We start from the raw sequence: 13891 nt of genomic DNA, 5'->3' as shown, positions 1-13891 counted from the left end.
GTTTGGTCTCCTGTGCCCAGTTTTATAGCCAACTCCTTTGGTGTCTCGTTCCACACTCCTAGAGAGTCTGCCTGGCTCCAGCTCTGCCATTCAGAGTGCTCCGGTTGCAACAAGAATTCTCCCTTTGTTAGAGATCCTAGAGAGAAGAGGAAACTCATGTCAATGAGACAATCTCTTTGCCCTACTGATGGCATCACTGCTTTAAAAAACCTTGGTATCTTTCTGGTAGGAACAGATCCAGCCCATTGTCCATGGTCTTAGCAGTGTATCTGGGGTGGGGACTGACTGGATCAGGGGGTAGGAGGAGAGTAGCACCCTCTAGTTTATTTCTGCATTTCTGTGCCAGCTAATAGGGAAGGGGCCTGTTTGTGAAAGGAGAGTGACATCAAAGTAAATATATTAAGTTACCCCTGGGGGGGCCAGATAAGTTATGAGTCAGAGCCCTGACTCTCTGAATCACACTTCCATGAACGGTGGCTCCATTTTCCTGTGTATACAAGTTTCGGGAGTGCTTAAGGTGAATATTTAGATTTGGTTTTCTTGAAATCTTGATCCATGTGACCGTGCGAGGCAAGGTGAGTGGAGCTCTCGGGGATTGGCAAGAGTCAGCTGTGAGGGACATGTGGAAGATTTCAAAAGCTCTTGGGATCTGCCTTCAAATGCAGGGTTTGGGGGAAGGAAGGTTCCTGGACGGGAGATTGAGCTGGCAATTCCAGGAATGTGTGTAACTCTACTGGCGGCATTTTGGTTTAGAGCCAGACTAGATGGGCTGGGGCCAAAGAGATGATTTCAGGCTTTAGTTAAGGTTCTGTGTGAAGAGACTGGTGCTCATTAGTTAGTGGGGGGAAGGGAACAGGAGGACCACAGCATCTGCCGCCAGGTGCCTATGTGAGTGGAGCTGGTCTCTAGCACTTCTGCTGGAATAATGGTGAGGTCAGATTCATCTCTGCTGTAACTCCACTGATGTCAATGGAGGACAGTCTAAGTGATGAGGCACTGGGATGGGACTCAGGAGACCTGGAGCCTATTCCTCACTCTGCCTCTGACCTATCATGTGACCTTGGGTAAATCACTTCACCACTCTGTGCCTCTGTTTCCCCACTTACCGTTTGCCTCTCTCGTCCATTTAAACCGTAAGCAAAGCAGGGGCTCTCTCTCACTATATGTTTGTACAGCGCCCAGCACAATGCAACCCCGATCTTGACACTATTCTAATCCAAATAATAAATAAAAGCAGGAATGCCCCAGTGATGAGTGGTCTGATGAGTCTCTTCCTCCAATAATTATACATTAGGTGTTTCAAGATGGACATCAAAAAACAGAGTCAGCTTTTGAAAAATCAATGGTAGAGCTGGAAAAATGCACCAGCAGTCTTGATTGCCAGTCTAGTGTCCTATCAATTGGTCCAAGTGTAACCCTTCTGCCAGTTGTTTTTGCCAACAGAAAGGATTTCCTTTTAAAATTTACAAAACATCACTGGCTCGAGCCTCACCGGTAGGGAAAAGCTACAGATAGACCTCCATTGGCTGCTCTTAACAAGCACCAAATCTGTGTATAAAACAAGGGAAAACTTTATTAAGGAGAAAAATTTGATTATTTTTTTTCATCCAAAAACTGAAATTTTTCAGGGCCCCAAACCCAAATATTTTTCAGTTCCAGCCATTTTTGTTTCCAGTTTTGGATAGTTTTCAGCTGAAAACATACCGCATTTTGGCTGAAAACCATAGAATGTTGAGTTTTCCTATGAGAAAGCCCTTTTTCTTCCACCCAAAAAGGAAAAAAAAGGATTTAGTCAAAAGTCCAATTTTCCATCAAAAAAAAGTTTAGATGGAAATTTGTTGCCCGGCCCTAACAGCCAGTGCCTGATGCCTGCTCCCCTTGATGTGTGAGAGTGTCCCAGATCCACGGGGATGTGAGTCTGTTACCACACAGCGAGGGAGCCTTGACTCTTTAGTTCAAGCTGTTGCAGCTTCTGCTTTTAGCTCTGGAAGTCGCCAGTTATAATGCCAGTGTGTTGGTCAAGGTGGCAGTGATGACAGATCCACTCTGGTTGTACAATGGGGCATTGTGGGGGGAAACTTTCCAGCTTAGCTTCTGTAGCACAGTTGCACGTCTACCTCCTGTTCACAGCTGTACTATCCCAGAGCCTTACAATTCCATCTGCACCCTGGGCATGGGCTGTCCTCCCAAGTCGATTCTATGGAACGGCACTGGGAAGCGGGAAGCGGGAAGCGGACCCTCGCTCCCTCCAGGACAGGCGCAGTTTTATGGAGCCACAGCCATACTTGCCTGTTCCTTTCTTCAGTTCCTGCTAAATCGTTGCCCTTGCTGATTTCCTGAAGGGAGAATGTCTAGGAGCTCCTGATGTAGAGTTTTAGCCACAAACTTACTCTTGATCTATGTAATAGCAAACATCGTTTTGTTACTGTTAATTGTATGGTCGACACATGATGGACTAGTAGGTTATAAAGGTTTGAGATGGAAGTCAGTCAAATCCGTCACTTTCCAATGAAGTATCTGGTCTCCTGAGAGTGAATGTGTCAGATATTAAACAGATACTAAACGGGGCCTCAGCCAGAAGCCACAGAACTAGAAAAAAGCCAAATCTGAAGAGGTTTTCTTCAGTATAGGTATTCTTCAGTATTTCTTCAAATAGGCTTGGCAGAATTCAACTTTTATTTTTATTTGTTTATAATTTCAATCGATAATATTGATATTTAAGCAGCTTTTCAGTATTTACTGATTTTCACAGTTGTAGGAAATTATGAGGAGGGTTCAGACAATTATTTAATGACAATAAACATTGAGATTGAAAAAGTTAAAATTTTATAATCATTGAAACATGAATTGTCAACATCACAGGTCAAAATATGCTAAGTTAATAGCATTAAATCAAGCTCTAATTAATCCTCAAGTTGCATTTTTCTTACTTTACTTCTCTGTAAATTTTGATTGTTATTGATGGAAATATTTTTTTCATCTGTTTTTGTGTGGGGAAATCGACATTTACTGACGTTGACTGATTACAAGCCAATCCTTCCAAACCTGTGTATAAAGTAGGACGTGGACTTTGCAACCAGGTTTGGAGCAAATTCCAGGCTCTGCAGTCTTTGTCATGACCCTTTGCCTGGCTGTTAACTGTTCAGAGCAAGCCAAGGCGCATTCTCTCTTCAACAACTCGCTATCACCTCTGCAGGACAGGTGTGTGCTGCTGCCCTGGACAAGATCCCCCAGCAGGGAGCAGCATGGATAATGGCTAGAACAGGACACTACTGGGTCTAAAGAAATAATATTCCAAACCGCTCAGTGCCTGGGTTTCCCCAAGTGGGGTAATAACACTTATGGGGCTGATGGGAAGCTTCATAAACCGGCTGATGCTTGAGATGCTCAGATGAAAGATGCGCTAGAAGAATATAGTATTAATTACTATGATGATATCTTTCATCCTGCTTTGTGCACTGATATTTTCCCCTAGAGCCTGGGAGGTTATTTCTGCTTGCCATGTTAGAGCTGAGATGCCGTTGACAAGGGCGTATCCTCCCTCACCAGAGCCCGGCCAGCAGAGCAGGGAGTGGTTTATGCCAGACGAGCCCCCAAAAATAACTGATCAGAGACTTATGTCTTTCTTTTCCTCTAGTGATCTGAGCATGAACAACATTAGCGAGTTGCAACCCAGTGCGTTCCAGCACCTGCGCTTCCTGGAGGAGCTGTAAGTACAGCGTGACGGCACCGAGCATAGCTTGTTCTGGGGCAGCATGTGGTGGAGAGGGCTGTGGCTTGGGAAGGGAGCCAAAGTGACCTCGGAGGAGCTAAAATGCAAGAGGGGAATCAGATCCCATGTCCCTAGGGGAGGTGAGAGTACTACAGCAGATGCAGTGACTTGGTGTAGTGATGAATTAATTCCATGCTGAGTTGCACTAGCCGTTACATTCTCCTCTCACACCGTTGGAAATCAGGAGTTGGCAGCAGACATTGCAATAGATGCAAAATCAACGTGAGAGGAGCATCAGGGGCTACCCTGTCCCAGAACAAAGCAGGCCAAATCAGTAACTGCTCACACTGCTGGAAGGCTGTTTACTGTTTCACCTTCTGGAGATGAGGGGATATCCTCACTACCAGTACATGGGCCAGTGGGGTGTAACTTTGAAGAGGCACGTGTAAGTGCTGCAATTGAGGTGGTGTAAGTAGGCTGTGGAATTCAGGAAAAATCTGATTTTTCACCAAAGGCAGTGGGCTCCTGTTATACGGCAGTTTGAATGGCAATGTGCTCTCTGTGGCTATGACTACACTTGGCGTGTGATGAGACCGAGCACGAATATGTGCACATGAGCAGGGAAACCACACCCCTAGCTCCTACTGTACACCCACCCGACCTGGCACTCTGATTACGTGCGCACCAGCAATATCAGTGATGCCAGCAAAATAACAAAATGAGGCCATGTGCCAGTGACACACCTGGCATGGCTGTAGATGGTAGCCTGGTCTGAAAGGTTAACATTTATCCTAGTGCAAAACACCAGCATTAGGAGCAACTTAAATTCCATGTAACCTCTGAAAATAGGGCCTAATGGGACAGCCTTTTGCCTGGGTGTGAATTTCACCTGAGAAGATAACGCACTATATCGCTTAACCATGAAAGAGGCCTCTATGATTTTGTCCTGATGCCATGGCTGCTTGGAGCAGGCCAAATATTAGAGCTGATTGAAAAAAGTTTTGTCAGAAGAATTTACTGTAAAAAAAAAAGACAGTTTCATAGACATTGAAACACTTGTATGTGATACTAAAATATTAATTTTAATATTGCATCATGCTGATATATGATATAATGTTGTCTCTCTAAATATGTGGCATGTGTGTTGTTTGGAATATTTAATTAGACTATACAAGTTGAAATGAAACATTTCAACACTATCATCCTTTGCGTTTCCAGAGCTCCTTTCACTCCAGGATCTCATGTGGGGGGAGCCAGTAGTATTATCCCTATTTTGCATATGGATAAATTGAGAGCCAGAGAAGAGAATCAATTTGCCCAGTGAGTCGTCAGTGGTAGAGCTGGGAATAGAACCCAGGATTTCTGAGTTCCAGTCTGATGCACTGACTGTTGGGTCACTGCCTATCACACTCACTGGCCTTGTGTCCTTGTTTCCTTATATTTCCCTGTCAGTCCATGTGTCTCCATCTGTCATCTTTTGTCTTAGACCTAGATGGGGTTTCCTTGGGGCAGGACCCATCTTTTTGTTCTGTGTCTGTACAGAACCTAGAACATTGGGTTCCGGGTCTAGGACTAGGCTCCGAGGTGCTACCATAATACACCTAATAAATAATGCACAGTGTCTAGCACAATGGGGTCCTAGTGCATGACTGGGGCGCCTAGGCACTACCGTAATGTATCTAATAAATAATAATATCAAAATAAACATGTCAGAATGTTTTTTAGTTTTGGCTTTTCATTCTGAGTAGCATAATGTCAGAATTTCCTGAGGAGCAGAAATTCCAATTCCAGACCATCTCTCCTGCACATGCTGCCCCGAACATGGCACCAGTGGCAGATTAGCCACTGGGCCAATGGGGCCCGGACCCAGGGGACCTGGCCAATTGGGGGGCCTTGGAAAAATGGGCACCCTGCGTCCCAACCCACTCCGCCTGCCTGCCCAGAACTTGTGCCAGGAAATGGGGTTAGGGCACTGGGGCTTGCTCCGCTCTTCCTGCCCACCTGCTGCTCCTACCAGGGAGCGCGGGAAGCCCCCATGCCCTGACCCCACTCCCTGGCAGGAGCATGGGGAAGGTGGGGGCGGACAGGGGTGGGGAGGGGCCCCCACTTGCTCCGGCCTAGGGCTCCACAAAATAGTAATCCGTCTTTGTGTGGCACTCCCTGAGAGCAGGCACAGCTGGCTCTTAGCTACACTGCCTTTCATGCTTCCCAGCACATGTTCATACTTGTGATGGCAGCTTACTGGACCCAATTCAGCAGCGTTGATGTAAGGCAGTGTAATGGTGATGAGACATATGTAAGCTATGCCCTGATCTTGCCGCTGATCTGCTGTCTCAGAGGAAGCGGGGGAGAACAACACCTTGGTGCTCTGAGCCTTTGTACTTTTGAATTGTGTGCCACACTCAGACACCGCAGGACCAGGTGTCGTGTTGGGGCTGGCAGGCATGGGGTTCTTGCCACCAGCTAACCAGGATGGATGAGTTGGCTGCAGGCTGGTATTCTAAGCTGGGGTGGGAACAATGAATAGAGGGCAGAGTTTGTGGACGGAGGAGAACAGTAGGGAAGGGATATGGTTGGGGATTGGTCCTGCTTTGAGCAGGGGGTTGGACTAGATGACCTCCTGAGGTCCCTTCCAACCCTGATATTCTATGATTCTATGGAGCGTGAGAGACAACGACAGGTCTCCCATCGCAGGAGGGAAGGGAGGATAAAGGAAGATCCCCTGTGAGCAGCTGGGTGGAAGGCTGTGTGCGTGTTTAGGGAGAATCTCTCTCTCTCTCTCTCTCTCTTTCTCTCTCTCATGCACACACACACATATTGCTGAGCAGATAGCATTGCCTAAAGCATTGCCAATCTGAGGACATACCAAAGCCTCATCATCTTTTATTTATTTTTTCAAAGTCTCATACTTTTCAAATCAGTCTCTTGGTTATTTTGGAACAGACTCCTCTTGTTAACTGCTAGGGCTGGTGATTACTAGCCAAGGTACCAAACGGGAATAAGGAAAGCGAAGGGGATGGAGAAGCTGGCACATAGATCCATGCGGTCATAGGTTCCAAGGGCAAAAGGGACCATTATGATCACCTTGTCTGACCTCCAGCATAACACAGGCCAGAGACCCTCACCCAGGGATTCCTGCATCAAACCCAATTATTGCGGGTTGAGCTGAGCAAGAGGTGCCCAGTCTTGATTTAAAGACTTCAAGTGATCGAAAATTCACCACACCTGTTGGCAATTTGTCCCAATGGTCAATTCCCCTCTCTGTTAAAAATGTGGGTCTTATTTCGGGTCTGAATTTATCTAGTTTAGCTTCCAGCCACTGGTTCATATTCTATCTTTGTCTGCTACATTCAAGAGCCCTCTTATATTGGAAAACATTTCCCCTTGTAGGCACTAATAGGCCAGGATGAAGTCACTTCTTAACCTTCTCTTGGGTAAGCTACGAAGTTGAAGCTTCTTAAGTTTCCTGCTATTAAGCAGGTTCTCCAGACCTTGATTCCTTCTTGCAGCTCTTTCCTGAACCCTTTCCAGTTTTTTAACATCATATTTAAAGTGTGGAGACCAGAACTGGACACAGTATTTCAATCTGTGTCCCAAGGTAATACTGTTTTCCCACTTCTACTCAGTATTCCCCTTGCTAAGCAATTAATGGTTGCCTAGCTGACAATGATCATGACTTGATTCCATGTATCATGTGCAGAAAGAAAAGAGAGGGAGAAAGAAAGAGAGAGAGTGTAGTAATTTAATAATTAGCACAATTAGCTTCCCGCAGCTCCTATTGGCTGGGAACGGCGAACCACGGCCACTGGAAGCTGCGGACAGCTGTGCCTGCTGATGGTCAATGTAAACAAACTGTCTCATGGCCCACCAGTGGATTACCCTGACTGGCCGCAGGTTGCCCACCACTTCTCCAGAGGCTTCTAACCCCGCTGATGACCCAGGTGGGTGTCAATATGATGTCACATGATGGAATTTCTGTTTGTTCAGTTTGGGTTTATAAAAATCTAGGAAATTAAATAGACAAAAACTTATATTAAAAGAATATGAAGGTTGCAAAGTCAACTACTCTGGAGTTAGGAAATGCCAGAATAAGATGTTGGTGCATCACCAGTGCACCATCAGCACCAGTCAAGTCTTGCCTACTGCCTCCAGAACCCCATCCAATCTTGCAGTTATATCTCATGCCTTTGCTTCCACACCCCATTCTGCTGTCCTGCTGTCCCTTGCAGAATGTTCTGTCCTCTCTTCTTACCAGAGTGTCCTGTTTGAAGATTGTCCATCTTCTTTGGACAGTTAGAGATCTTCTCTTCGGCATATTTGATGTCTTTGTGAATGGGGCGGAACATCCATCCTTGAGTGTATCTCATGCACTACCCTATTCCTTCCCTCCAATGAACTCTTCAGAGATTTTCCCAGAGTACCTGACAGCAATCGTACACGCAGACATGGGATAAAAGGGAAGGTCCCCCCATGGATCAGTAACTGATTAAAAGATAGGAAACGAAGGATCGGACAGTTTTCGCAATGGAGAGAAGTAAATAGCGAGGTCCCCCAAGGATCTATGCCAGGGCCAGTGCTGTTCAGCATATTCACATATGATCTGGAAAAGGGGGTGAACAATGAGGTGGCAAAGTTAGCAGATGATACAAAATTACTCAAGATTGTTAAGTCCAAAGCTGACTTTGAAGAGTTATAATGGAATCTCACAAAACTGGGTGACTGGGCAACAAAATGGCAGTTGAAATTCATTGCTGATAGATGCAAACTATTGCACACTGGATAACATAATCCAAGTCTGACAGGGGCTGGTGCCAGGTGCTTCCGAGGACAATTATCGAGTGATCCATCCCCTGTCCTCCAGTCCCAGCTTCTGGCAGTCAGAAGTTTAGAGACATCCGGAGCATGGGGTGCGTCCCTGCCCCTCTTGGCTAATAGCCATTAATGGACATATCCTCCATGAATTTATCTAACGCTTTTTTGAACCCAGTTATATTTTTGGCCTTCACAACATCCTTTGGCAATGAGTTCCACAGGTTGACTGTGTGTTGTGTGAGGAAGTACTTCCTTATTGTTGTTTACAACCTGCTGCCTATTCATGTTGGGTGACCCCTGGTTCTTGTGTTATGTGAATGGGTAAATAATCCTTCCCTTTCACTTTTTCCACACCTTTCCTGATTTTATAGACCTCTTTCACAAACCCCCTTAGTCTTCTCTTTACTAAGATGAACAGCCCCAGACAATTTAATATCTCTTCATGTGGAAGCTGTTCCATACCTCTAATCATTCTGGGGACATTTGGGGGCATTTTTGTTGCCCTTCTCTGCACTTTTCGAATTCTAATATATCTTTTTGAGATGGGGCAACGAGAACTGCACACAGTATTCAAGGTGTGGATGTACCATGGATTTATATAGAGGCATTATGGCATTTTCTGCCTTATTATTGATTCCTTTCCTAATGGTTCCCAACATTCTGTTCGCCTTTTTGGCTGCCACTGCACATTGAATGAATGTTTTCAGAGAACTAGCCACAATGATTCCAAAATCTCTTCCTTGAGTGGTAACAGCTTATTTAGACACCATCATTGTATAAGTATAGTTGGGATTATGGTTTTCCAATGTGCATTACTTTGCATTTATCAACATTGAATTTCATCTGCCATTTTGTTGCCCAGTCACCCAGTTTTGTGAGATCCCTTCGTAACGCTTCGCAGTCAACTTTGACTTAACAATCTTGAGCAATTTTGTATCATTGTTCACCCCCTTTTCCAGAAGATGTATGAATTTGTTCAACAGCACTAGTCCTCTATATAGTCCCGCTATATACGTCTATTCACTGTGAAAACTGACCATTTATTCCTACCCTTTGTTCCCTGACTTTTAACCCCAGTTACTTACCCATGAGAGGACCTTCCCTCTTATCCCATAAGTAACTCTTTACTTTGCTTAAGAACCTTTGATGAGAGACCTTGTCAAAGGCTTTCTGAAAGTCCAAATACACTATATCCACTGGTCCCCCTTGTCCACATGCTTGTTGGCACTCTCAAAGAGTTCTAACAGATTGAGGCATGATTTCCCTTTACAAACATCATGCAGACTCTTCCCCAACATATCATGTTCCTCTCTGTGTCTGATAATTCTGTCCTTTACTATAGTTTCAACCAGTTTGCCTGGTACTGAAGTTAATCTTACCAGCCTTTAATTTCCAGGATTGTCCATGAAGCTTTTTAAAAAAAATCAGCTTCACATTAGCAACCCTCCAGTCATCGTGTGCAGTGGGTGATTTAAGTGATAGGTTACATACCACAGTTAGTTGTTCAGCTGCATTCGATAGCATCGTGCCTGCTGCATTAGGTTGCACGGCAGAGCAGTGTTCTACTTTTCCTTGTGTTGCACTCCGTGCGTTAGCTTGCAGCTGACGAGGCAAGGTTACTTTGCATGGTGCCGCATTGTGGCATGAGACCTCAAGTCCTGCAGCTGCGTGTGGTTGCCTTGATGTTCATTAGGCTGCCGCGCAGAGCTGGTTGCCAGGTTTTCACTCCCCAGCCACCTCCCCCATTGTCTCTGGCAGCAGTGGAGGGTTCATTTATCACTAGGGATCAAGGATGGCTTTGTGGTTACGGCACAGCACTGGGAGTCAAGTGTTCAGTTCCTGGCTCAGCCATTAACTCTCACTGTGTGGTCTTGGGTGAGTCACGTCTCCCTTCTGTGCCTCAGTTTCCCCACCTGTAAAATGAAATAATGATACTCAGACGTGAGCTGTGACTCATTAATATTTCACCTGGGGCTCTTCAGAAGACAAATGCAATCAGTGATATAGCCCCAGAGGGTTCCCAGGGAGAGCAGATGCTCAGCTTCATCTGACTTTGAAGAACCAACATACCCAGGGACTCCCTTCCCAGGATGGCTCCCTGACAGCTGTCTGTCAGGCCATTTGACTGCATTCTTGGCACCCCCTGCTCCTGCGCTCTCCATCTCCGCCCTGCCCCCAGCTTTGGAGTGGGGAAAAATCAAACTGCATTTGACGCTGGCAACAGAGTGTGGGGAACATATACAGTCCCTGCAAAGGCATTGGCTAGCTCTGCCTGCCAAGAAAGACAGCTCCAGTTGCTTGGGAAAGGGATCTCCAGAAATAGGGGCCTGGAGGTTAGCCTCTTTTCTTTTCTTTTCTTTTCTTTTCTTTCAGCTGATTAAAGTTGCTAATAAATCCCACTTAATGCAGCCTGAAGCCAGGAGCCAAGCGAGACAAGGGCAATCGGCACAGAAGCAATAGAAAGGGGATTTTGAAAGCTGGCCTGGGAAAATGAACATGTTGAAATGTGTTCCCCAGCAGAGGCTTTTGTTACTGCGTTTCGAACCCCAGCATGTGCACTCGGTGCCAGCAGGAAGGAGTGCAGCAGTGGACAGGTGTCCCCCATGGCCGTTCGCCTCGCATCCTCTCCTGGTTCAGGGCACGTGTGGACGGTTCCCAACCGCTGGGTCTCCTCCTGGCAGAGCAGGACCTGTTGTCATGAGGGTTGTGCTTTGTGCGCAGGGGTTGGAGTATCACCAGGGAGCACCAGTCAGGGGTCAGAGCCCCGCTGCAAAAAGGATGCAGACAGACAAGGTGCAACCACAGCAGGCAACAAATAACAGGAGGAGGTGGGGAAGGGCGGGTGCCTGTGAAGCCGGTGGATGACCACACAGCCACCAACTAGCCTAGGGGCCTGCTACTCCCACTGGTGTCTGCAGGGGACAGCAACACTCTGGGATCTCGGCAGGGGAAGGTGGAGATGCTTCCTCCTTTGAGACGTCTGTGATGCATCTCACCCCATCTCTCTTGCTTGCTAGTGGGGTAGAGGGGCCAGAGCCCTGCTCCCTGTGACAAGGCAGTTGTGTGCCATGGGGACACTGGATTAATGTGGCATATGGATGCTGCGTTATACGGGGCTGTCACAGGGTGGTCCCCTGAAAGTCCTTTCCTGTTCAGTGACTGACCACAACCACTTCAGGTCCTCTCGACCTTCACGGTGCTTTGTTATGAGCTATGTTCACAATCAAGAGCCAGCTTCCCCACTTGCTTCTGGGCAAGGGTACAGTAGTCATAGCAGCAGCCAGACCTGCCAACTTCTGCCTTCCTTCCGGCTCCCTGCCCTCTCCCAGCACTTCCTTCCTGTTTGCCTATGCAGGCCTACCAGCTGGAGACACTTCCACCTGTTAACCCCTCAGCTGGGTCATCCCTCAGTTAACTGGTCACCTCTGCCATCAGCCTGTCTTTCAATCAGCGCTCACTTCATAGCAGCAGGTGAGGAGCTGAGTGACAGGCTGCTGAGTCAGCGCATCCCATTACAGGGGCCCCGACGCATATCTGATCCAGCCGTCCAAGGTTACGAGGCATTGCCTTTACTGGGACGCAGTGCATTGTGGGTGCCTGACATTTCCGTGGCATGGTGACACTGTCTTATGGGGCGTTGGCATTCCTGTGAGACAGCTGCACTGCATTCAGGGGCAATAACCTTTCTGCGACGTAGCTCGACCCACTAACGTTTCTTTGATCTTGCCGTGCCGCAGTCTGGTGCACTGGCATTTCTGTGACTTAGTGGTGCATAGGTCCTTGATACTCCTGTGAACCAGCTGTGTGACGCTCGAGGGAGCACTGCAATGGGTGTGATACAGCCGAGCTGCGTTGTGGGGTGCCGGGGTTTTCGGGACATGTCAGCACAGCTTTGTTGGACACTGACCATTTCTGTGAAAAAGCCGTGCTGCAGGATAGATCCATCACATTTCTGTGTGACAGGGTCGATTCTTATTGTGGGCGCTGACAGTTCTGCAACCCGGCGGTACCGCGTGATGGGTCATTGTAGCGGGGCCGTCACCCTGCTCCAGCCCTGAAAGGGTTAAAAGCCAGCCCTTGGAGAGGGCTGGGGCAGAGTGCCAATCAGAAAAGGATGGGAGGCAGCCAATCAGGGCCAGGCTGGGCCGTATAAAAGGGCTGCAGGGCTAGAAGGTAGGCAGTCTCTCTCCAGCTTTGGAGCAAGATGAGCTTGGCTCCCTGACTGAAGGAGGCAAGGGTACTTTGGACAGTGCTGGTGAAGGGCAGGAGGAATTGGGGAAGCTCCAGCCTGGCAAACCCCCAGGCAGAGGCCTTGCTGTTAGGGCTGGAGGAGGTATTAGGGCTGTGGGGAATCAGCCAGGGGAGGAAGAGGCAGCAGGTCCAACCCCCTTGCCAATGATGAGTGGCCACTTCAGGCTGCAGTTTGCCCCTGAGGGAAGGGGATAGATGAAGACTGGCAGTGGGTCATTGAGGCAAGAGGGGATTGGGGTTCCCTGGGTGGGGAAGGACCCTGAGTGTGGGGGTACTGCCATGGGACAGTACCCATGAGAAGGAACACTGTGGGTCAGGAGGGACCTGGGGCCTGAAGTATAGTGGTGGAGATTGATCATGAAAGACAAGTAGCGACAACAGGAGAAAAACTGGCCAGCAGGAGGTGCTCTGAGGTTGGGATGAGTTAATTCCTGAACAACAGCAGGAGATGCTGCGGCGGTAAGTGCTCGACCTGTTACACTCATTGATATTTAAGTTTCAGAGTAGCAGCCATGTTAGTCTGTATTTGCAAAAAAGAAAAGGAGGACTTGTGGCACCTTAGAGACTAACAAATTTATTTGAGCATAAGCTTTTGTGAGCTACAGCTCACTTCATCGGAGTCTAATGCTGCACCCAGCAAGTCTAATGCTGACCCTGCTTAGTGGACCCCTGAAACCTGCTCATGGTCACCAAGGGGGCCCTGGATCCCTGGTTGAGAACCACTGCCTTATGGGACTTTGACATTTCAGTGACCTGATAGCACAACACTGCTAACATCCATTGGTGCTGGAACTAGGGGTGCTGGGGCCTGCTGCACCCCTGGCTTGAAGTGGTTTCCATCATATCCAGGGTTTACAGTTTGGTTCAATAGCTCCCAGCACCCCCACTGTACAAATGGTTCCAGCCCCCCTGCTAACATCTCTCTGACATAGCAGCACTTCATTATGGCGGCACTGAAGTTTCTGGGATCTAACGCTGCTGCTGCTCCAGTGTGCTTTAGTGCAGGGGGTGGGACTAGATGTTTTATTAAATTGTCTGTGTGCCTTGGCAGCTCTGTGTTATGGGGCCCTGACATTGGTATGGCCTAGAGTCATGGCGTTGTTGGGATTCAGATTT

General features: G+C 47.6%; 1 protein-coding gene across 1 annotated transcript in view; it reads left to right on the top strand.

Annotated features, from left to right (window-relative positions):
- LGR6 (leucine rich repeat containing G protein-coupled receptor 6) overlaps positions 1-13891 on the top strand; it is a 215234-nt gene that overhangs the window by 67985 nt on the left and 133358 nt on the right. The window contains exon 2 of the mRNA XM_038380210.2: positions 3638-3709. Coding sequence (XP_038236138.1) covers positions 3638-3709 — 72 coding nt within the window. The remainder of the gene's footprint in view (positions 1-3637; positions 3710-13891) is intronic.

This window comes from Dermochelys coriacea, chromosome 21 (genome assembly GCF_009764565.3).
Source record: "Dermochelys coriacea isolate rDerCor1 chromosome 21, rDerCor1.pri.v4, whole genome shotgun sequence".
Lineage (NCBI taxonomy): Eukaryota > Metazoa > Chordata > Testudines > Dermochelyidae > Dermochelys > Dermochelys coriacea.
Note: the sequence above shows the minus strand (reverse complement) of the source record. Positions and strands in the feature narration are given on the sequence as shown.